This window comes from Chiloscyllium plagiosum, chromosome 5, assembly GCF_004010195.1.
Source record: "Chiloscyllium plagiosum isolate BGI_BamShark_2017 chromosome 5, ASM401019v2, whole genome shotgun sequence".
Lineage (NCBI taxonomy): Eukaryota > Metazoa > Chordata > Chondrichthyes > Orectolobiformes > Hemiscylliidae > Chiloscyllium > Chiloscyllium plagiosum.
The window spans coordinates 10429669-10453591 of NC_057714.1; the positions used below are offsets into that span (position 1 = coordinate 10429669).

General features: G+C 40.4%; 1 protein-coding gene across 4 annotated transcripts in view; it reads left to right on the forward strand.

The window, feature by feature from the left end:
* osbpl3b (oxysterol binding protein-like 3b) overlaps positions 1-23923 on the forward strand; it is a 214669-nt gene that overhangs the window by 68783 nt on the left and 121963 nt on the right. For all 4 annotated transcript variants that reach the window (XM_043689591.1, XM_043689590.1, XM_043689594.1 and 1 more), the window contains exons 3-6: positions 9366-9482; positions 16684-16737; positions 17458-17571; positions 17659-17829. In XM_043689591.1, the coding sequence (XP_043545526.1) occupies positions 9366-9482; positions 16684-16737; positions 17458-17571; positions 17659-17829 (456 nt within the window). The remainder of the gene's footprint in view (positions 1-9365; positions 9483-16683; positions 16738-17457; positions 17572-17658; positions 17830-23923) is intronic.

Sequence of the window (23923 nt, forward strand, 5' to 3'; positions counted from 1 at the left end):
GGCCAGCGATTGATTTATTTTGGTTTCTTTTAATTGGGGTAAAGTAGCTTTTCTTTGTGTCATTTTGGTCAGTTCTGCAGGGTACTTACCTGAAACTGGATGTGTAAAGTAGCTGCTCCTGAGAAAGGGAAATGATAGTTCAGAATTGTTTAAAGTAGGTTATCTCAGTGTAAGGCATTTAGTAACATTTGCAGACTGGAAAAGTTTGATTAAAATCCTGACGGCAGTATTTAAAGCTGAGAAACTTTAAGCTCAGTTGTTTCAATGTTCCCAAGTAAGAATATCAGATTCTGAAGCTTGGGAATTGAAGTCACAGTTAAATTAAGTCCTGCAGTGATGACATAGAAGGGAAGTATCTCTGATGTAAGTCCTGTTAAGGGCTGTTTTTGGGATTGATGGGATGATGTGTTAACTCTCTGTTTTGAAAACTTTAAATTTGTGTTGAATGCAAACTACTTTATTTTATCAATCACAAAATTTCTCCAAAGACTTTAACATCCAGGGGAATCAATAGTAATTCATCACCTTGGTTCTTAAGGTCAAAAATACAAAAGAGATGTGAGAAAGCAGTGCCATGAGTCGGACAGGTACCAGATATCTTGTGTATTGGAGCAAGGAATCTTCACAGACATTAGCAGGCACCACCAGAAAAATGCTTTATCTGTAACATAATAGGTCATTTTCAGAAATGTATCAAAGAAAGTTCCAGTCAAAAAAGGAAGAAATCAAATAATTGCCCTCAGAAATCAATGGTGTAGAACAGTCTATAGTAGAAGGAAAACCTAATCTGTTCCTGTGAGATATGGGTGATCTAGATCTCTGCCTTTTGGCAAGAAGATGGTTATGTCGATATTTATCTCACTAATTTCAATTTTGATATTGGAGCTGGGTGAGCATGGCTATATTATCAGAATGTATTTTCAACCATGATTCTGCAACTGTGGACAGCTGTGTGTGTGCAGTATCAACTAAAGGGTGTATAGCACTGAAGATTGCACTAATGCTTCCAGCCATTCTCCATCAGAAGGGCAGCAGATAGTTGACACATATTTTGTAGTAAAGAATTCTCACTCTTGAATGAATACTTGTCTTGCTCTCCATTTTTCTTTAAATGACTAAAGGGGTCAAGAATAACAGTTCCAGAAGCAACTCGTCATGGATTAACAGACCAAGGAATAGCCAGTCAAGGAACAACCATTCGACCATTACATGAGTTCATTGGATCTCTTAGACTCATGACAGAACCCAACAGAAGAGAGCATCTATTGAGATTGGCTATGTTGGCATAGTAAATTTGTTTTGTCCTACAACAAAAGGTGATGACTAGCAAGCTACAATTGGCTCAATTCGATATCACAGAGACTGGAGAGAGACCAAGAACATCTCACCATTCATTGGTATTGTCAAAGGTTGGCCAGACCAAAGGCTCAGCAGGTTGGGTTTAGAAACATACTTTGAACACTGACAGTTGTTCACAATCCTGGACAAATTACTGGCATACTATCAGAGTTTAGTTATCCAGGTTCCCTTCAGGATGTCATTCAGCAGAAGATAGGGATTCTTGGGGATCACCAGGTTCATAGCTAGAGCTTGGTCAGCGATATACTGCTCTTGGATCTCCTAAGACAATGAAGAAAGCATAACCCATTGTGAAACTATACAGAGTTGTCAGAAATGTTTTCCATTGTTGGGTTAGCACTGCTGCCTCACAGCACCAGGGTCCCAGGTTCAATTCTAGCCTCGGGTAACTGTGGAGTTTGCACATTCTCCCCGTGTCTGCGTGGGTTTCCTCCGGGTGCTCCGGTTTCCTCCCACAGTCCAAAGATGTGCAGGTCAGGTGAATTGGCCACGCTAAATTGCCCATATTGTTAGGTACATTAGTCAGAGGGAAATGGGTCTGGGTGGGTTACTCTTCAGAAGGTCGGTGTGGACTGGTTGAGCCAAAGGGCCTGTTTCCACACTGTAGGGAATCTAACCTAATCTAATCAATGAAGGCATTTGGACTGTAAGCAATGTTTTCAAGCAAATATTAATGACTAGAAAGCGAATGAACAGAATTTCCCACTTAAACAGATTGAAACAACTTCAGCTGAAGTAACTGAGTGCAATGCTGCTTGGTAAACAAACTGTAATACCAGATTCAAGTCTGATATTGGATTCTGAGATGACTCTGAAGCAAAGGTTGGAACAGAGAATTTTTCATCTTCGCAGGAAGAGCCCTCTGTATCAGTGTCACAGATCATAGTAAGCAAGAAGCAATCCTCAAATTGCAGAACAGAGAAAGTGAACATGTTGGTGATACCCATAATGCAATCACTGCTGTTGCTGAGATCACTTCATCTCATCATCACCTCTGTGAAGGTCATTCATGAGATTCATGGGACTTTTGGATACAGACTATCAGGAAAGAGTCAAAGTCAACAGTCTTCAACCCAGCCACCTAACAGTTTTCCAAGTCTGAAAGGGATATGTTCTGTAGTCGCAGGTAGATAGGATAGTGAAGAAGGCATTTGGTATGCTTTCCTTTATTGGTCAGAGTATTGAGGACAGGAGTTGGGAGGAGAAAGTGAGGACTGCAGATGCTGGAGATCAGAGCTGAAAAGTGTGTTGCTGGAAAAGCACAGCAGGTCATGCAGCATCCAAGGAGCAGGAGAATCGACGTTTCGGGCATAAGCCCTTCTTCAGGAATGAGAAGGGTGTGCCAAGCAGGCTAAGATAAAAAGTAGGGAGGAAGGACTTGGGGAAGGGGCATTGGGAATGCGATAGGTAGAAGGAGGTTAAGGTGAGGGTGATAGCCGGAGATGGGGTGGGGGCGGAGAGGTCGGGAGAAGATTGCAGGTCAATGTTTTCAAGCAAATATTAACGACTAGAAAGCCTATCACCCTCACCTTAACCTCTTTCCACCTATCACATTCCCAACACCCCTCCCCCAAGTCCCTCCTCCCTACATTTTCTCTTAGCCTTTCCTATCAGAAAGATGTTGTGAAACTTGAACGGGTTCAGAAAAGATTGACAAGGATGTTGTCAGGGTTAGAGGATTTGAGCTATAGGGAGAGGCTGAACAGGCTCGGGCTGTTTTCCCTGAAGCGTCGGAGGCTGAAGGGTGACCTTTTATAGAGGTTTACAAAATTATGAGGGGCACGGATAGGGTAAACAGACAAGGTCTTTTCCCTGGTTGAGGGAATCCAAAACTAGAGGGCATAGGTTTAGGATGAGAGGGGAAAGATATAAAAGAGACCTAAGGGGCAACATTTTCACACAGAGGGTGGTATGTGTATAGAATGAGCTGCCAGAGGATGTGGTGGAGGCTGATACAATTACAACATTTAAGAGGCATTTGGATGGGTATATGAATAGGAAGGGTTTGGAGGGATATGGATCGGGTGCTGGCAGGTGGGACTAGATTGGGTTGGGATATCTGGTCGGCATGGACGGGTTGGACCGAAGGGTCTGTTTCCATGCTGTACATCTCGATGACCCTATAATAGTGAAAACTCCAGACCACGTGAATTTGTGAAATGCAAGACTGAGTGGGTAGATGAGAGAGTGCTAAGATTTATCCGAAAAACAAATCTATAATCTAAATAATTGGGAAAAGGTTGGGAAGCAGTTATATTAGCATGTCGCGCTTGAAAAGGTTATTGCTGAGGAATGTTTAAGTACCCATTATGATGATAATCATATGAACTTTTGAGATTCACTTGGTGGTAGTAAACCCATATTATGGTGAGTGGTAGTGCAGGTGGTCTCAGTCAATAAAGCAATCTGTTGTGAGAATTGCTACTCATGACAGGTCCACGTGGAGCACAAATTTGGCTTGGATCACTTGGGGGAAATGGCTTCTTTTGTGCTGTAAATTTAGTTATTGAGAAAGTATATTTCATAAATTGAGAAGTAGAATATATCCAGTTAACGTGTGACAGACTCGATGTTATTTATGATTTGGAGATGCCGGTGTTGGACTGGGGTGTACAAAGTTAAAAATCGCACAACAGCAGGTATAGTCCAACAGTTTTAACTGGAAGCACTAGCATTCGGAGCGTTGATCCTTGTCAGCCACCTGATGAAGGCACAGCGTTCCGAAAGCACGTGCTTCCAAATAAACCTGGTGTTGTGTGATTTTTAACTTTAATGTTATTTATGTGCTATATCAAGTTAACAAATCACCTTTTGCTTGGACCTGTGGGATTGAAATGCGCAGAGAACAATCTATAGGATGGATAGGATTGTATCTTTTTTTTTCAGTTTAAGGGAGCAAATAAGAAACTGAGCTTCTGTACTGTGTTGAAATTAAGTCTTCTTGAAAGTATAGTTTGAAATTGGAAAATAAGTAAAATGATCTTTTGGTTTAATGCTGCTGGTTTGAGCAAAAATTTATTTTAGAATATTAAATTGGAATCTTTTTTTTTTTGTCTTTTTTGTATCATTATTCTCAAACCTATTAATATTTTTGTCAATTTTGGATTATTAACTTTACTATGAATTCGTGGATTTAATTAAGTGAAATAAGTTAATTTAAATTCCTGATTCCTGTTGTCTTTCTTGTTTAAATTTTAATGTTGCTTAGTTATTGAAACTATCAGCAAATAATTGTGGCAGCATAACTGTCATAATTGTTTTTACAAAAATAGGTCAAACTAATCTGAAATGATAATTAACAACTCTGCAATATGCTGTCAAACTATTTATCAACTAGATTGTGTTGAACACGTTTCTGAATTGCAATAACAAGTGCTAATCCCAAAGTAATAATTGAGAAACATCTGCTATGACTGTGAAATAATTGTTTAGCAGGAGCTGAGCAGTAATACAGAAAAGTGTACTTATGGCAATAATCAGGATCGAACAGTCCCAAATTGTGATTTATTAAACTGAGTACAAATTTTAATTAATCTTTTTTGCTTAAGCATCAGCAGCTTATGTTTTTAGTATTGAATTTCAGTTTTTCTGTTTGCACATATCTATTAAAATTTTGGTACATGTGCATTCGTAAGAGCCATTGATATAGTTTTCTTTAGAAATGCGCTACCCTCCCTTCCAGTTTATTAGCAGTACATAGGGCTTTTGTGTATTGAGTCTGAGAGGAGACAGGGTTTCCTTGTCCCCTCATTAGCAGAGTGCATAGAACTAGTCAGTTTTATTGTGCAAAAGTTTTTATTGTGCAAGGAGCCTAATGATATCCTGGAGCTGATTGTGCTGTAACAACCATCCCAGATGTGTTATAGTTCTGATGTAAATGAATCAGTAAATGTAATTCTTGGCCATGGCACTGGGAGAACAACCTATTCCTGGAATGAAACAATGAGATTTTTGTTAGTTGAAGAACAGACAGGGTCTTGATTTGTTTTATAACTTCAAAATGTGGAAAACAGCTAAACAGAATGTTTTCTGCTTATCAAGGAGGCTATAGTTGTAGAACTTTGTGCTACAGCATAATGTGGCAATAGAGCAAAGAGAGAAGAGGGTTGATTAAAGATTTTGATCAACTCCGATCTTAAGAGTGTACTGCTCTGTCCACTTTGGGCCCAAGCAGCATCTGTGGTGGCTACACTTGGACTCTGCCACTTCCCCAGCATGGTAAAGATGGGGCTGACCATGATTATTAATGAGACTCTAGTCCTCAATTGCTGTTCCAGAGAATCCTTCTCAGCTGGAACCAGTGACATCAGCAAAATGTTTTAATTTGCCATTTGTTGCGTCTGGGAGGTCACCATTGATCATGAAACCATACTTCATTGTCTTCTCTCCAAGCTGGAGCACGGGCAAGTGGCTTTACCATCAGTTATGCACGTCAGTGGGGCACTACAGATATGGTGCAAATAACACGGACTGTTTTGTCCGAGATCAAAGTTTTTGAATGGTTTGAACAGCTCTCGTCCAGACATACAACTGATTCTGTGCTGGATCTGCTTTCCAAAAGGTGATCCTTGAGATAGGTAGCTACTGGGTATATTGAAAATGTTCATCAAATTCTGAAGTCTCCCAGCAAAGCAATATCTGGACATGTAGGTGATGGATGACTGAGGATGACTGATGGATGACTTTGGTTTTGCTGATGTAAGTTACTCATAAGCAGATGAAGAGGACTGATAGAGGAAGATTTTGATTGAAAATGCTAATTTGTATTTCTGCTGCTAAATAGTGTTCGACTTCTGCCTTTGTTCAAAAACTATGGATGTTTCTTTTTTTTTGACAGCAGTTCTCAAGAGTGATAATGATTTGCATGTCCATTTTACACTACTTAATTTTAAATTTCCATTGAGGTCAATAGGCAATGTTCAAAGGGCTGCCAAATAGCTATCGGCAATTATTGCCTGAGACAAATTTTGCCCTCTAACTTTCTGATAAACTTCTCCGTACGCATTTTCCTTTGTTGCCGTTGACTTGTTCCAAAGCTAGCTCAGTACTTCTCAGCACTGAAGCCACTGTGTAAAGTCTATTTTTTTTTTGAAGGAATAGAAAGCTTGTGCAGGCAGCATATATGTTCAATGTCTGTAAATGCAGTAACTGGGAGAGCATTGATTTTTATGTTGCTGTAAATTGAACTTTCTATGTCTGTTCATAGTGTCAGCTTCGATTAACAAAATGTCTTTTGCAGCTTAAACAAAGCTGTGATACTTGCAGTTGTCACCCTTGTTTGCGTACCCTCCATTGCCTCAACCCTACTTATCTCTTCAACCTCCTCGAGCACTTTTGATATTTCTGTGCTGTTCGTCCCTGATTTGAATTGCTCCACCATTGTTGGTCGTGTCTTTGGCTGTTTAGATTTTGGAATTCCTTCATTCAACTTTTCCACCTCATTTTTCTCCTTTTAAGGTAAACCTTCAAACCTATCACTTTGACCAAGTGATTGGTCATTTGACCTAATAACTCATGTGATTTTACGTCAAACTTTGTAGTATTTCTGAGAAGCACCTTGTGTGGTGTTGCGTACACATTATAAATGCAAATTGCTTTAAGTACTGAAAGTGTTTACTGTATAAAATTAGAACTTAGAACAGTGCAGCAGAGGTACAGGGTCAAGATTGGAGTTGTGTTGGAAAAGTACAGCAGGTCTGACAGCATCAGAGGGGCAGGGAAAATGATGTTTCAGGCAAAAGCCCTTCATCAGGAATGTTTCCTGATGAAGGGCTTTTGTCTGAAACGTTGTTTTCCTGCTCCTCGGATGCTTCCATGACCTGCTGTGCTTTTCCAGCAGCACACTAATCTTAACTCTGATCTCCAGCAAGTGCAATACTCACTTTCACCTCACACAGGTCCAGGCCCCTCGGCCCATGATGTTGTACCAAACATGGTGCCAAATTAAACTAATCCCTTCTGCCTGTGCTTGGTATAGATCATAGAGCTAACATTCTGTTTGTGGGAATTATGCTCCAGATTCCACATGACCAGTACCTAGATCGAGATCATAGTGAACCAGTAACACTTGTGCTGTTACATGCGGGCTAAAAGCATAGCATTGTTTATGCATCCTGTTGCCTAATAACAAAAAGCCAGCAGGACAGTTAATTGTTCAATGTGAAGGCTTACAAAATCTCAAGTTATTCTCCTCAGTGGTTTGTTTAGCCATTTTGCTTTGCAGTTAGAAGTCAACCATTCTGTTAGACTGGAGTCACATGGCCCAAACTGGGTAAGGATGGCAATTTTTATTCCCAAAAAGTATGAGCAGACTAGTTGGCTGATCATGACAATATCTCAGTCATTTCTACCATATTCTATAATTTATTAATCCTGCAGCTGCTGCTTGTAGCTTCTCCTGTCAGGATATATGTCACTTATTTTTAGATTACTTTACAGTGTGGAAACAGGCCCTTCGGGCCAACAAGTCCACACCGACCCGCCGAAGCGCAACCCACCCATACATTTGCCCCTTACCTAACACTACGGGCAATTTAGCATGGCCAATTCACCTGACCTGCACATTTTTGGACTGTGGGAGGAAACCGGAGCACCCGGAGGAAACCCACGCAGACACGGGGAGAACGTGCAAACTCCACACAGACAGTCGCCTGAGGCGGGAATTGAACCCAGATCTCTGTTGCTGTGAGGCAGCAGTGCTAACCACTGTGCCACCGTGCCGCCCACTTATGTATCTTGTACCATCCTCTCTCATCCACTGTAAGTGCGGTCAGTCATCCGACTAATCCTACATCAATCCCTGTTTCTGCTGCCTCTATTTGCTTTTTTAGAAGCAATCTCTGTAGAATTTTAGCTTAAATCAAACAGCAGAAGTACTGATTTTCTTTTCTCGGATCACTTCATAGCATTCTCTTTGTTCTTGATTACAATACCAAAGTCTTGTGTTTAATCTGACATCTTTTGTTGTAACTTCTCCTAAAACAACTTGTTCCAAGGTGACTCCATCCACTTCAGCTCTTCCTCTAGTTTATTCCAACATATTCCTTCTAACTACCATTATTTTTGTCTTTCAAATGCTAATACACATCCCATATTCTGAATTTACAGATTTGGACTTGAGTAATGGTATTTTGTATGTCCTCTTCTGTTTCTGCCAGTTGTGCTGTGTTGTCAGAGGACCGTGACTTAATGTTCTGGCCTCCAGTATTTATCTCTGAAGTAATCTGACTCTGAATATTTGTTCTGTGTATAGATTGAATAATCCTAGTGATAGTACACAGTGTTGTTATACTCCTTGACTTTAAAAATATCTGATCCTCCTTCTAGCCTGGTGCTTATTGCTTTGGACTACATAAAAGCTCTGGATAAATCTCACACCTGGAGTGGCAGTGTCATGGTTCAGCAACAGATCAATTAGCTTTTGATGAAACACACAAATGCTTTTTAATGGTCTGCAAAGTGTGTTTGAGAGTTTGTGTTTACTTCTAAATATGCTTTGATCATTTGTTCTTTGAAAATATGTATTTTCTTGTTCTGACTGTAGGTCTAAATCTATATTACAAATTTCTGATTCCAATGTGTCACTATCTCTTTGCGTTCTGACTTCCATTTTAATGAGTTGGCTCTTTAAACTTATCGCTGTAAAGTAATTACACTCCACTACTTTTAAGTTTGTTCAGTAACTTCACGAAGAATGGATATCCCAAGTCACTTGGACTGTATCCTTCAGCAAATATTTAATCATGTTATAACTTATGATTCTGTTTCCCCATCAGTTTTTCTTTCATGTTGTGGACAACCAGTAGCTCATTTTTTATCATGTATTTTACTGTGCATGAAATAGCTGCAGAGGCACTTGCAGAGCAGAATGAATTATCAAAAGTCAACTGAGTTCGCAGATTAATAAATTATTAGAAGGGACTAAAATGTGCAGCTCTCTATAGCCTACTGTGAAATGTTCGTACTTCAAAAAATATCTTGAATGCTTTGATATTTTTCTTGAGCAGGATAGCTGGGAGATTGTGGAAGGACTTCGAGATAGTATGAGTTATATCCAAGAACCTCCGAAGCAAGAAGGCTACTTGCTGAAGAAGAGAAAGTGGCCCCTCAAAGGCTGGCATAAGGTATGCTTTGTGTATAATTGAGGCACTACTGTGGTAAGGCAATTGAACTCATAAAAATATAAGTTTTAAAAATAAGCATTGATATGTCAGTAGATTCGTGAGTGTATTGTATTTGTGTGTTTCTGTGTATTACTTGTATATAGCAAGCGTACGTCTGCATTTCTGTGTTATGAGCAATACATTGTCAGTTTTAGGTAGGAACTGACATTTGGTCCACCTAAACAAGAGACCCTCAAACCAGTTTCAATTGAAGGACCACTTCCCTTTCAGCTGCCCCATCCCAACGCAAACTTTTATAAAAAAAATTTAAACTGTCCTATATAACATTGATGAATTATAGAATCCCTACAGTGCGGTATGGGGCCATCTAGCCCAGTGAGTCTGCACCGGCACACTGAATAACATCTCACACTATCCCCTTGACCTCTTATTTACCATGGCTAATCCATCTAAATTGCACATCTCTGGACACTACAGACAATTTAGTGTGACCAGTCCACTAAACTACACAAATTTGGGCTGTGGGAAGAATCCGAAGCACCCAGGGGAAACGCATGCAGAACGAGGAGTACATGTAAATTCCACACAGTCAACCAAGGCTGGAATTGAACCCTGGTTCCTGGTGCTGTGAGGCAGCAATGCTTGCCACTGAGCCACCATGCAAGTGTGCCATGATGTACAAGTGCTTCGTGTAAAATATGCCTTTAGGGTTGCAAATATTAACTTGCACTGAACCTGTAATTAAAAGTGGAATTGGTATGATGATCATCATGCTGCTATTCAAATCCTCTGTGCTTTCCATCCAACTGATGGAGCTAACTTAGGCTGTGCTGCACATGTCGTGTATCTTTTTGCTCCTGCCTCGTACACCATGGGGCGGCACAGTAACTCAGTGGTTAGCACGGCTGCCTCATAGCACCAGGGACCCAGGTTCAATTCCAGCCTCTCCAGTCTGTGTGGAGTTTGCACATTCTCCCTGTGTCTGCGTGGGTTTCTTCCAGATGCTCCGGTTTCCTTCCACAGTCTAAAGATGTGCAGTTTAGGTGAATTGGCCAAGCTAAATTGCCCATAGTGTTCAGGGATGTGAGGTTAGTTGCATTAATCAGGGGTAAATGGAGAGTAATGGGGATTGGAATACTCTTTAGAAGGTCGGTGTGGACTTGTTGGGCTGATGGGCTTGTTTCCACACTGTTGGGACTCTAAGAACTTAAGTCTGCCTGTTCCCCTATTCACTTGGCCACTTACAAGGCCTGCTGCCTTCAGTAAGGACTAGAGAACCACGTGGCAATTCTCTGCACATCCCTTTGGGTGTGAAGACTCCAGTGTGTAGGCTGCGATATAACTGATCCATATTATTGTTTTGGTGCACTTCTAATACTCGTGAAGCACAATTGTTAACACAAACGCTGCAGTTCCTTTTTGAAACTCATCCTGATTTCTTACAACACTGCCCATATTGCTACACTTTAAGTGTAGAAGTCCCTCCTGAGTTTCCAATTTTCTTATGTAAATTTGAGCCCTGATGCCTTTTGTACATAGCATACTCGGGAGCAATTTTCTTAACTTTTGTAATTTGTATATTGAAATTCAGAATTTGATATTTGTCCAATTTGAGATCGTCGTCTACAAATTTCTGTAATACTTATCTCTAAATTTCCATAAGTCTTGTGTAAAACAGTAGAGTCATCCCTGAACTTTGTGAGACTTAATTGACAGCTTCTGCCAACCAGATAGCTGTCTAGGCACTTCAGTTTATATTGTACGACTATTGCATATCTATTGTTTCTCTTCTACCTACCAGCTGTGTCATCTCCTTGGAGAAATTTAATTAAATGAATCAAAAGACAAATTGCTGCAGAAACTTGGCAGAATGGGCAGCCTCTGTGGATCGAGAAATACTGGAGCTATTAGGACAGATCGTCAAAAACTTGATAAAGAAGTAGATTTTAAGGAACGTCTTCGGGTGGGGGAAAGGTAATGAGATAGTAAGGTGGAGAGATTGAGAGGGAATTTCAGCGCACAGGGCTTTACCATACGAAAGCACTGCTGTTTGAGAGTTCAGCATTGGAGTGCAGATACTTTGGAGCATTAAAGGGCTGGAGGAGATGAATAGGGAGTAGCTGAGGCTATGAAGGTATTTGAAAACAAGGATGAGGGAATTTAAAATTGGGGAAGGGAAATTGGCTTATCTGGATGGGAACGCAGCTTAGTGAGCACAGGTGAAGGGAAATGAAACTTGGTGTGAGTTCAGGGTTTTGGATGAGAACTTCAGGAGCCAATGAGTTGGGACAGGAGCGATAGTGGGAGAGGAGCAGCTTGTTGAATGAAACAGCATCTAGTTTAGTGGCAGCCGCAAGCAAGGTGCCAGGCTGCAGGAAGTAGAGCCGAAAGAGGGCAGGAGACCGTCAATCAGCAGACTCAGCAATGTCATGGAGCTGGAAATAGATGGTTTCTGGGATAGACCAGCTGATACATAATTGGAAGTTAATTCCAAAGTTGCAAACAGATTGCTGAGCTGGGTTTTCCAATAGATTTGGGGATCCCAACATCACGATTAAATGGGAGTCTCAATGAAGAGTCAGACTATATTCCCTTGATGTTTTCTTGAAGGCTACCTTGTAAATTTCAGGAGCTACTTTTTCGTCCTCAAGCTCTTTTATTTGATAACAAAGGAGTGGCAGATGGAGGTTAGTTTTAGATAAATGTGAGGTGCTGCATTTTGGAAAGGTAAATCCGAGCAGGACTTATACACTAACGGTAAGGTCTTGGGGAGTGTTGCTGAAACAAAGAGAGCAGGTTCATTGCTCCTTGAAAGTGGAGTCGCAGGTAGGTAGGATAGTGAAGGTTGTGTTTGGTATGCTTTCTTTTGAGTCAGAGCACTGAATATCAGAGTTGGGAGGTCATGTTGCAGCTGTACAGGACATTAGTTAGGCCACTTTTGGAGTATTGCGTGCAATTCTGGTCTCCTTCCTAAAGGAAGGATGTTGTGAAACCTGAAAGGGTTCAGAAAAGAAACACCAGGATGTTGCCAGAGTTAGAGGGTTTGGGCTACAGGGAGCGGTTGAATAGGCTGGGGCTGTTTTCCCTGGAGCACCCCCAGGCTGAGGGGTGACCATACAGAGATTTATAAAATTATGAGCATGGATAGAGTAAATAGACACGGTCTTTTCCCTGGGGTGGGATGAGTCCAGAACTGAAGGGCAAATGAGCTGCCAGAGGAAATGATGGGGGCTGGGACAATTACAACTTTTAAAAGGCATCTGGATGGGTATATGAAATAGGAAGGGTTTAGAATGATATGGGCCTAGTGCTGGCAAATGGAACTCGATTTATTTAGGGTATCTGGTCGGCGTGGATGAGTTGGACCGAAGATGCTCTACATCTCTGACTCTCTATAACTGTCCTATGTTTAAATCCATGTTGAGCAACTATTATGAGATCATACTTCTTAGAATGCTTCCTTGTATTTTGCTTGACACATCCTGTATAGTGAATGTAACGCTAACCAATCTTTAATGGGCCTAGTGCTGGCAAATGGGACTAGATTTATTTAGGGTATCTGGTCGGCATGGATGAGTTGGACCGAAGATGCTCTACATCTCTGACTCTCTATAACTGTCCTACGTTTAAATCCATGTTGAGCAACTATTATGAGATCATACTTCTTAGAATGCTTCCTTGTATTTTGCTTGACACATCCTGTATAGTGAATGTAACGCTAACCAATCTTTAGTTTACTTATCCCCCCTCCCCATTGTTTTTTTTTAATACTGTTCAATACCCCACTTGACTTGTTTTCAGTCACTTCTGAAAAGATATGCATGGGCTCAATTGTTTGACATACTTCAAAACTTTGGCATAAAACCTGTCAACTGGGAGCCTTGTTTACCTTGAGCTTGAACAACCTCTTCAAATTAACTAATTTATGATTTCAGTTCACTTCACTTTACCACGTCTGGTACTCTTCCGTCATTTTGTTTGTGAACAGTTTTGAAAATTAGCCGTTGAGCTCTCCAGCAATGTTTCTGAAGTAATTTCTTTAATCTACAATCATCACTTCCTCATTCTCTATTTTTAGCAAGCTAAGATCTGTTCGCACCCTTCAGCCACTCCAAATGATGCTTTAGTGTTCTGCTTTGTTTCCGACTATGCTTGTTTTGCAATTCTCCAACCTATCTTTCCAGATCTCCGTTACCTCTTCCGTCCATGATTATTCAACTGCTTTGGTCTGGATTCTGCAGTAATAATGACAGGAAACTGTCAGCATCTGTCAATACTTGTCTGAAACTGACAGCAATTTCTGGGGTCAGCTTGTGCGTTGTTAAATGAGAAAATCAAGTTGCTGTCAGTGATAGTGTGCTCCTCCACAGAATGTGATGTTGAACTCTATGTGGATAATAATCAATTAGAGTTCACTGATTTTACAAGAACCTCAGTCCAAACTCAGGCTCTCTCTCTCTCTCTCTCTCTCTCTCTCTCTCTCTCTCTCTCTCTCTCTCTCTCACACACACACTCTCACAATTGTAGCTGCAACATGAATGTTATGCCTTTATTAAAGAGGACGTTTTACCAGCATGACAATTCATAGCTTCAGATAATATTTATTTCTTGATAAACCATAAAAGCATTATAAAAATGTGTATTAATATAGTTCTACTGCTACTGTGCAATTTTTAAACTTCTGTTTTCTGTAAAACTTATGAAAGTTGAAGAATATTCATAACATTTATTGCCTGTGAATATACTTAAATATACAACGTTGATTGCCCTAACCCTTCCAGGATATTTGGAGATCCTGTATATTTCACACCAATGTAATGTTGGGAATGCTGAGATTCATGCCACAGAGATTACTGACTTTTAGGGCAGCTTTGTTCAAATCAGTGTTGAGCACACCCTTCATTGGCTGACCACAAATTTCAGGCCATTTCTGTAAGTGCTTTGCTAACACCAGCAGTCTGCTGATAATTTCTGGCCCCTCATGCTTCCCTTTCATTTATTTCATTCTGTGCACATGCAACAAAATAGGCTGATTTTTAAAGAAATTCTGGAAGAAACTTAGACACATTTGAAATATTACCATCAACACTTTTACTCAAATCTTTTAATTTTTAATTCTTTATTTGTGCTTTGAAATTCCTTTAAAGCCATTCCACTTTATTTCCTGGGGATTATGTTCCTTTTTACCATTCATATGCATTCTCGACTCAAAAAATGAGGCCTTTTTCCAACGATTATAATGGAAACCAGGACTTTGCCTAATGCTGCGCACACTTCCTTTTTTCCTCAAATCCCCTCTTCCAGATCCCTATATCCCTATTTTTAAAGTCAAGAATTCTGTTTTGTAATCTCAACTTGCCCTGCTAGTTTCAAAGAAGTCTGTTCCAACAGTCCTTCAGAATTGTATTGTTTGTTATGTTATGGCATGGGGTAAACCCTCCTGCTTCATTTAAAACCAGCAACACACAAAAGGTCTACCCCTTGCAGTAATCTGTAAAAAATCAGAATGGCCAAGACCTATTTAAAGTAAAAATGATTAACTTTATTTATGAAAGTATAACAGAGAATAACAAACAACTGTTTACTATTCCTTCCTCTAACCTATCTGTTACCTTCCTTTCTATAATACTAGTACGATAAAACTCCCAGTTAAGATTTACAAAACCACACTTCCTTCTCTAAAGACCAGGCAGCTTTTGTGCTTTTATTCGGATCTTCCTGTGACTTTTCTTCTTAGGAATTTCTGTGTCACAGGTTACTAATGGAAAAGGTACTTTTAAGAGAGCTATTTTTCAAGAAGTTTATTTACAGGCTGGGCTTGGTAGTTCTCCTCTCAACTGTTCAATTTTCCCCGATCTTACACTCCAGAGCATCAGATTATGTCATTGGCTTTTAAAATTGTCATTATACTCGATTCAAACTGGATTGGAGTTTGACATTTTTTGGGATATAATTTAGACTAATTGGCCGAATTCAAATTTGTTCTTGTCTCCAGGCAATGAACTAATCGAGCTGTTCGACCAAGTGTTACATTGTTGCCTTATTGAGAACACTTGGTGCTGTGTCTGGTAGTTCTGCTGGTTTTAACTCTCTCAAAGTATACCTGTAGCTTCATTTCAGTTAATATTGCCTCTTATTAAGTGATTCACTCATGCTCTCCTGCAATAAAGATTAACTGCAAAGTGTTTGCCCATTTCAGTCAACTCCTAAGGTTCCTATTATCATCTTCACTGTTTATTATATTTAGTTGGAATAGTTTTGCCACTGATTTTAAAGTAGATCTAATATTGCAAATGTTATGATTTAATTACCCGTCTATAGGCATTAATCCCTCATAAGTCCACTAATTTCCTCATTCAATAGAATATTCCTATTGCATTCCTCGGTTGATATGAGAAATGGTGCATGATTCCAGTAAAACAATGTTAATTGTTTTTTGAAAAAGAAGTTTAAGATCAGGTTGGTCAGACATGACCTCCCCTTAACAAAATAATGATGACTGCTATTGTTTAATTCCTGACTCTCCTAAGTGCAGCTTATGGAGCAGAGGAGACTTGGGCCCATGATTAAGATGTGAAAAGTTATGAAGGACATAGGGTAGACAGGAAGGAACATTTCCCATTGATGGAAGGACCACAGACCCGGGGGCACAGATGTAAAGTAGAGGGATGGAGGTTTAGAGGAAATGTGAGGAAAAATCTTTCTCACAGAGACTAGTGATGACGTGGAGCTCATGTCTGGAAGGGAGTTAGATCAGAAACTCCCTCAACACTTGCAGTTGCAAAGTATACCAGACTATAGGCCAAGTGATAGAAAATGGGATTAGAATAAATATGTTGTTTTTGATTAGTGCAGATTTGATGGTCTGAAGGGCCTTTTTCAATCCTGTAAATCTCAATGACCATTGTACTCAAAATAATGGTTAGTTATGAATCTCTATTTCCAGTACAGGTGCAAAGTTTGCTTAAGACTCCATAAATTGCATGCTGCTTTAAGAATTATGGTTAACATCAGATATACATATGGGTTTAGATTTTATGTATGGTTTGTACTGGAGTGAGAGCTAATCTAATTATCTGCAGGGTCTTTTTGTTGATACTTTGTAGGTACGAAACCAAGATTGTTATGGAGTTATTCTAGTACACAAACCGTTTTCTGACTTGGATAAGTCTTGAGTAAATATTCTCGTTTTCACTTCCAGCGATACTTCTCTTTAGATAAAGGGATCATGAAGTACTCAAAATCTCGTTCTGATGTAAGTATAAAATAAAATCACATTTGAAGACTTTTTTTTGTAATGCTGTTCTAGTTGTAAACTGTATAGGAATATCAATGCATTTACTAGATTTTGTTTGAGTAACAACAATAAACTTTTATATTCCACTTTCAGATTGTGGCTCAGAACTTGCAACTCTGGATATTCAGACTAAATTCTTAACATAAATAGAATTAACTGGTTGCCTTGTATACTTTGTTTATTTTCTGCCCTCTACAAGCTTGAGTTCAAAAGAAATAGAAAAGTTTTTAAACTCGCGCCAACTACTCTTCATCCATAACTCGTGTGTTTTGTTGACCTGCACTGGGGCTTGAGCCACCTGACTTTGAAAAGTGTAATTCCTGTATTCAAATCTTTCCGTGCTTCAGAAATCTTGTATTGCTTTTTTTTTAAGTGATGCTCAGGTTCTGTACAACTGTGTCCTTCACCCTTATTTTAATCTCATTGAACTCCTCTGATATCTCGGTGCATCCAACTCCATACTCTAAGCTTCTTTGCCTCAGATGACTGCGACTTAAAAACCTTCCTGAATTGACTTCAGAAATGTTCTTTGTTTCTCTAAGGGTACCTTAGCATGAAAAATATGTTATATAAATTGTTAATTAATATTTGGAATCATTCGATCACTTCAAATGGGGATCTGCTAATTCTGTACCTGCATCTCAGGGTGAGGTTTGAAATAATGCTGTTTTTATTCAGATTGAGAAAGGAAAACTTCATGGATGTATTGATGTTGGCCTGTCTGTGATGTCAATAAAGAAAAAAGCAAAATGCATTGATATAGATACAGAAGAGCATATATATCATTTGAAGGTACTCAATACTTTTTTCCTAAAGTTATACTTGCTACTTTTTTTTATTCTGATGGCTCACACTTTTTAATAAATTTTGCGTCTTTAGGTGAAATTCCAAGAGTCCTTTGATGACTGGGTAGCAAAGTTACATCATCACAGACTGTACCGCCAAAATGAAATTGCCAAGTTCCCACATGATGTGTCTAATCACTACTTCACAATCTCGTCTACTGCAGACTCCCCACCCAGCACTATGGACTCCCCTTCTTTTAGAAAGGTAATCTAATAACTAAAATTTGTTTTTCTCAAATGTAAGAAGTGGAAATTTAATCTAAAGTTTCATGAGAAAATACTGTATGTGACATTTTTTTTGGATCCTATGAGTGATTTTGAAATTGTTATAATATAATTATTTTCATTCCTTTTCACTTGGTGTTCCATTCAACGGATTAGCTGAGAATTGACTGAACTTAACCATGCAGCTAGAATCAAAAGTTTTGTTCATTGGTTGTAAATTTACACATAGTTGTACAAATTCCAAAGTCCTAGGTTCAATGTTAAGCCCTTGCTGTTTTATGCTATGGCACAGTTTGGCCTTGTGGATGTGTGCCAAGCTTCTAGGAATTCACGCTGTCCTCTGTTTGGCTTGTCCTATTATGGTTGTGTTGTCCCAGTTGGATATGTGGTCCTTATATGCTACCTGGCCCAAAAGACCTTTGCCTAATATTTGTGGTGACAGGAAGCCACTCAGACTTGGATATTTACTGCAATGTCCCTTTCAAAGTCCCTGATAACTCCCAGAGTTTGATCCCGCACAGGAGGAATGATTTCCTCTGTGTTTGGCTTACTGAAACTGCAAATACATTTAATTTTTATAATTATTGATTTTATCGTATACTGTAAACAAACCTCCATCTGATTCCGATTTACCACACTTGTTCAGTTACTGAATTAATACTCGTCTATGTTGCACACAATTGAGAAGAAACACTAAGATAGCAAGTGTGCAGAATGCACTCTGAATCAGGGCCTTAAATATAAATTGCCCTAGAGTGGCTCAGAAGCATGATCACTGATTAAGCCCTGAATGATGTATCTGCCAGATTCCAACTGCAGCAGGTATGAGTTCAGGAGGTGGGGTCAAACATGAGTGTAGTGGTCAGGACTAAGGAGAAAGTGCAGGGGAAGCTGAAAGGTCTGAGGGTGGATAAATAACATGGAGCAGATGGGCTACACCCCAGGGTTTTGATGGTGATAGATGAGGATAGTGTGGAGGCATTGGTGGTAACTTTCAGGAAGGGTTGCAGTGGACTGGAAAATGGCTAATGTAACAGCCCGCATTTAAGAAGGGATGAGACAGAAGATAGGAAAGTATAGTTTGGTCAGCCTGATCTTGATCGTTGGTGAGATTTTAGAGTCCATTATTCGGGATGAGATGCAGAGTACTTGGTAAAGTGTATGGTACAGGAGAAAGTGAGGTCTGCAGATGCTGGAGATCAGAGCTGAAAATGTGTTGCTGGTAAAGCACAGCAGGTCAGGCAGCATCCAAGGAACAGGAGAATCGACGTTTCGGGCATAAGCCCTTCATCAGGAATCATTCCTGATGAAGGGCTTATGCCCGAAACGTCGATTCTCCTGTTCCTTGGATGCTGCCTGACCTGCTGTGCTTTACCAGCAACGCATTTTCAGCAAAGTGTATGGTACAATCAGGCTGAGTCAGCACAGCTTCGTCAAGGAGCCCTTCCTCTACCCCCAAATTTATCTCTCAATCCCCCTTCCCTCTCCATATTCCTGATGAAGGGCTTATGCCCGAACCATAGACTCTCCTGCTCCTTGGATGTTGCCTGACCTGCTGTGCTATTCCAGTGCCACCCTTTTTGACTCTGACTCTCCAATGTCTACAGTCCTCACTTTCTCCTATGCTATATGGTCTTATAGTAAGAGAACTAACAGGAGGGAAAACCCTATTTTATGTCAATTTGCATTTGTAACCATCTTCAGCCAGATGTGCACCAATAGATTATTCATGTATGCCTTCTCATGAGGCTCCTACCATCACTTGCCAGCCTTGAGTGAGTTTGAGTCACTCCATATGGGTATCAAACAATGGGTGAATGCAGTAGATACATCAAGATATTGGGCCGTAATGACATCCCAGCAATAGTTCTCCAGAACTAGTGGTGCCCTTTGTGAAATATCCCAGTGTGGTTATAACACTTGTATCCACCCAACAATCTGGGAATTTATCCAGATATGTCCTGTCTACAAATATCAAGTCTGACCAGTTACGCCCAATAGTTTTATTCTTGATCATCTGGAATTTTATGAAAAATGCCATTGATAGTGCTGTCATATGGCACTTAGCCAACAACATCCTGTACACTGATGCTTAGTTTGCATTCTGCTCCAGTATTTGACTCCCAACTTCTCAACACTCTGGGCTCAAACATGGAAAAAAGGATAAGTGAGAGGGAGACTGTCTATCCTTGATATGAGGGCACAATTTGACCAAGTATAGTATTGAGGAGAAGAAAGGAAGATTGTTGGAAATCCATCAGCTCAGTTCCAGGATATAGCTGCAGGAATTTCTCTGAGTAATGTACTAGATTCTCTCCTCTTTTCAACTACTTTATCAATGATCGTCTCTTCATCACTTCTTCAGAAGTGTGGATGTTCGCTGATGATTGCAGAACATTCAGCACTATTCAGACCATCTCAGGTCTTGAAACTATTTGTGCCCACATGTGATACACTTGGGCAACTTTCAGGCTTGCACTGGTAAATGCTGATTGGTGGATGCAGGTGGTATCACACAAATGCCAGGCAATATTAAACTCCAGGAATTGAGAATCTAACAATCTGCCCTCAAGTTCAACTGCACTATCATCCCCCACTATCAACATTGTAGGGCTTCCAATTTACTGGAAACTGAACTGCGCCAGCCATATAAATATTGTAGTTACAATAGCAAGTTAGAGGTTGAGAATTCTGCTGTGAGTAACTTAACTCGTGGCTCCCAAAAGCCTGTTCACTATTACAAAGCATAAATTAAGGGTGTGGTGGAATACTCTCCATTTGCCTGAATGATTACAGCTTCAACAATACTCGAGAAACTTGGCACCATCTAAAGCACAGTGGTATGCTTGACGGGGCCCATCTGCATTCACTGCTCAGTTCCATCACCACTGAGGCACAGTGGCAGCATTGTGCTCCACATCTACTTTCAGAAGCAGCTTTCAAATCTATACACAGAAATAGGAGGAGACCGCGAGCATTTGGCCTGTTGAGTCTTCTCCATCATTGTATAAGGTCAAGGCTGTTTGTGTTTTCAAAATTCCGTATTCTCATTTACCGTGGATATACATTGGTTCCTCTGCCTAACAATAATCCAAGCACCTCTGTCTTAAAAATATTCAATGACCCACCTTCACCACCTTCTGAGGCAGAGTTTCAAAAACTCACAACACTAAAATATGTTCTTCTCTCTGTTCATAAAGTGCTTAATTTTAAAACAGAAAATTGAAAATCGAGCAGGAGAAAGCCTTTTTAACTCTGCTTCACCATTCGGTACGATCTTGGCTGTATCCTGTGTCTACTTTCTCCCCATCCCTTTTAATCCCTTTAGCTCTAAATATATTAGGCAAGAACTTTCAAAAGTTCATGGGGGGCAGATGTTCGCAAGTAATGGGTGGCTGGAAAATGGGAAGCCATCAAAAATATGATGAGAGTCCAAATACAGTATGACTAGAGGAATTGAAGTTTTGGTCAAGAAAAAAAAGGAAGCGTATGTCAGGTACAGGCAGCAGAATTCGAGTGAATCCCTAGAAGAGAGTAAAGGCTGTAGGAGTATACTTCAGAGGGAAATCAGGAGGGCAAAAAGGGGACATGAGATAGCTTTGGCAAATGGGGTTTAGGAGAATCCAAAGGGATTCTACAAATATGTGAAGGACAAAACGGTAACCAGCGAGAGAATAGGACCCTTTTAAAGATCAGCAAGGCCATCTGTGGTTGGAACCGCAGGAGATGGGGGAGATACTAAATGAGTATTTTGCATCAGTTTTTACTGTGGTAAAGGATATGGGTAAATATAGAATGTGGGAAAATTAAATAGCGACGTCTTGAAACATGTCCATATTACAGAGGAGGAGGTGCTGGATGGCTTAAATTGCATAAAGGTGGATAAATCCCTGAGACCTGATCAGGTGTGCCCTAGAACTGTCAGGGAAGCTAGGGAAGCGATTCCTGGACCTCTTGCTGAGATAGCAACAAGTAAGGTGCCGGAATATTGGAAGTTGGTTAATGTGGTGCCACTACTTAAGAAAGATGGTAAGGAAAAGCCAATGGATTATAGACCGGTGAGCAAGATGTTGGAGGGAATCCTGAGGAACAGGTCTTAATTGTTTTTGGAAAGGCAAGGACTGATTAGGGATAATCACCATGGCTTTTGTGTGAGAAATTTGTGTCTTGATTGAGGTTTTTTTTGAAGAAGTAATGAAGAGAATTGATGAAGGCAGAGTAGTGGACATGATCTATGTGGACTTCAGTAAGACATTCAACAAGGTCCCTCATGGTAGATTGATTGGCAAGGTTGGATCACGTGGGATACAGAGAGAACTAGTCATTTGGATACAGAAATGGCTTGAAGGTAAAAGACAGAGTGTGGTGATGGAGGGTTACTTTTCAGACTGAGGCCTGTGACCAGTGGTGTATCATAAGGATTGGCACAGGTCTGTTGCTTTTTGTCATTTATGTAAATGATTTGAATGTGAACATAGCAGGTATGGTTACTGAATTTGCAGATGAGGTGTAGTGGACAGCAAAGAAGATTACTTCAGAGTGCAACAGGATCCTAATCAGTTGGCTAGTGGGCTGAGGAGTGGCAGATGGAGTTTAATTTAGATATATGTGAGGTGCTGGAAAGGCACATCAGGGCAGGCCTTATACACTTAAGGAAAGGTGCTGGGGAGTGTTGCTGAACAAAGAGACCTTGGAGTAGCAGATTCATAGGATAATGAAGAAAGTATTTGGTATGCTTGCCTTTATTGGTCAATGCATTGAGTATAGGAGAAAGTGATGACTGTAGATGCTGGAGATCAGAGTCAAAAGGTGTGGTGCTGGAAAAGCTCAGCTGGTAAGGCAGCATCCGAGGAGCAGGAGAGTTGATGTCTCGAGGATAAGCTCTTCATCAGGAATGTGGGGGGGGGCCCCAAGGGAGGCAGGTGCTCAGGAAGGAGAGATGGCTGTAATAGTGGGTTTGCTTCAGGACGTGGCTGAAGAGTTTCAGGGCAGAGGAGATGACCTGGGGGTGCAGTGAGAGAGAGAGAGTGATTCATTGAGATCCTTGTAGAGGAGGAAGAGAATTGTTTCAAAGTGGGCATCCTTGGAAGAGGCTTCTAAGAGGCCTTTGGGCCCCCATCCTCATTCCTGATGAAGAGCTTATGCTCGAAACATTGACTCTCCTGCTCCTCAGATACTGCCTGACTGGCTGTGCTGTTCCAGCACTACATTTCTTGGCATTAAGTATAGAAGTTGGGAGGTCGTGTTGCAGCTGTACAGGACATTGGTTAGGCAACTTTTGGAATGCTGCATGCAATTCTGGCCTCCCTGCTTTGGAAGGATATCATGAAACTTGAAAGGGTTCGGAAACGATTTACAAAGATGTTGCCAGGGTTAGAGTGTTTGAGTTGTAGGGTGATTTTCCCTGCAGTGTCGGAGGCTAAAGAAGGACTTTATACCAGTTTATAAAATCATGAGGAGCATGGATAGGATAAATAGACAAGATTTTCTCCCCTGGGTGAGGGAGTCCAAAACTAGAGTGCGTAGGTTTAAGGTGAGATGGGAAAGATTTAAAAGGTATCAAAGGGTCAACCTTTTCATGCAGAGGTTGGTGTATCTATGGAATGAGCTGCCAGAGGAAGTGGTGGAGGCTGGTACAATTGCAACATGTAAAAGGCATCTGGATGGGTCTATGGATAGGAAGGGTTTGAAGGGATATGGGCCAAAAAATAGGACTAGATTAATTTAGAATATCTGGTCAGCTTGGACGAATTGGACAGAGGGTCTGTTGCCTTGCTGAACGTTTCTATTGACTCTATGACTACTATATCCAATTCCTTCTTAAAAATATTTAATGATTTGACCTCAACTGCTTTCTATGGCAGAGAATTCCACAGCCTCACCACTCTCTGGATGAGGAAATATTTCCTTATCTCAGTCCTAAATAGCCTACTGTGTATCATTAAATTGTGATCCCTTAATTTGGACTGACACATTCAGGATCTTATACACTTTAATCAGGTCACTCCTCACTCCTCTAAACCTCATTGGAAACAAATCCAGCCTATTTAATCTTTGTTCAGGCTGAAGGTTAA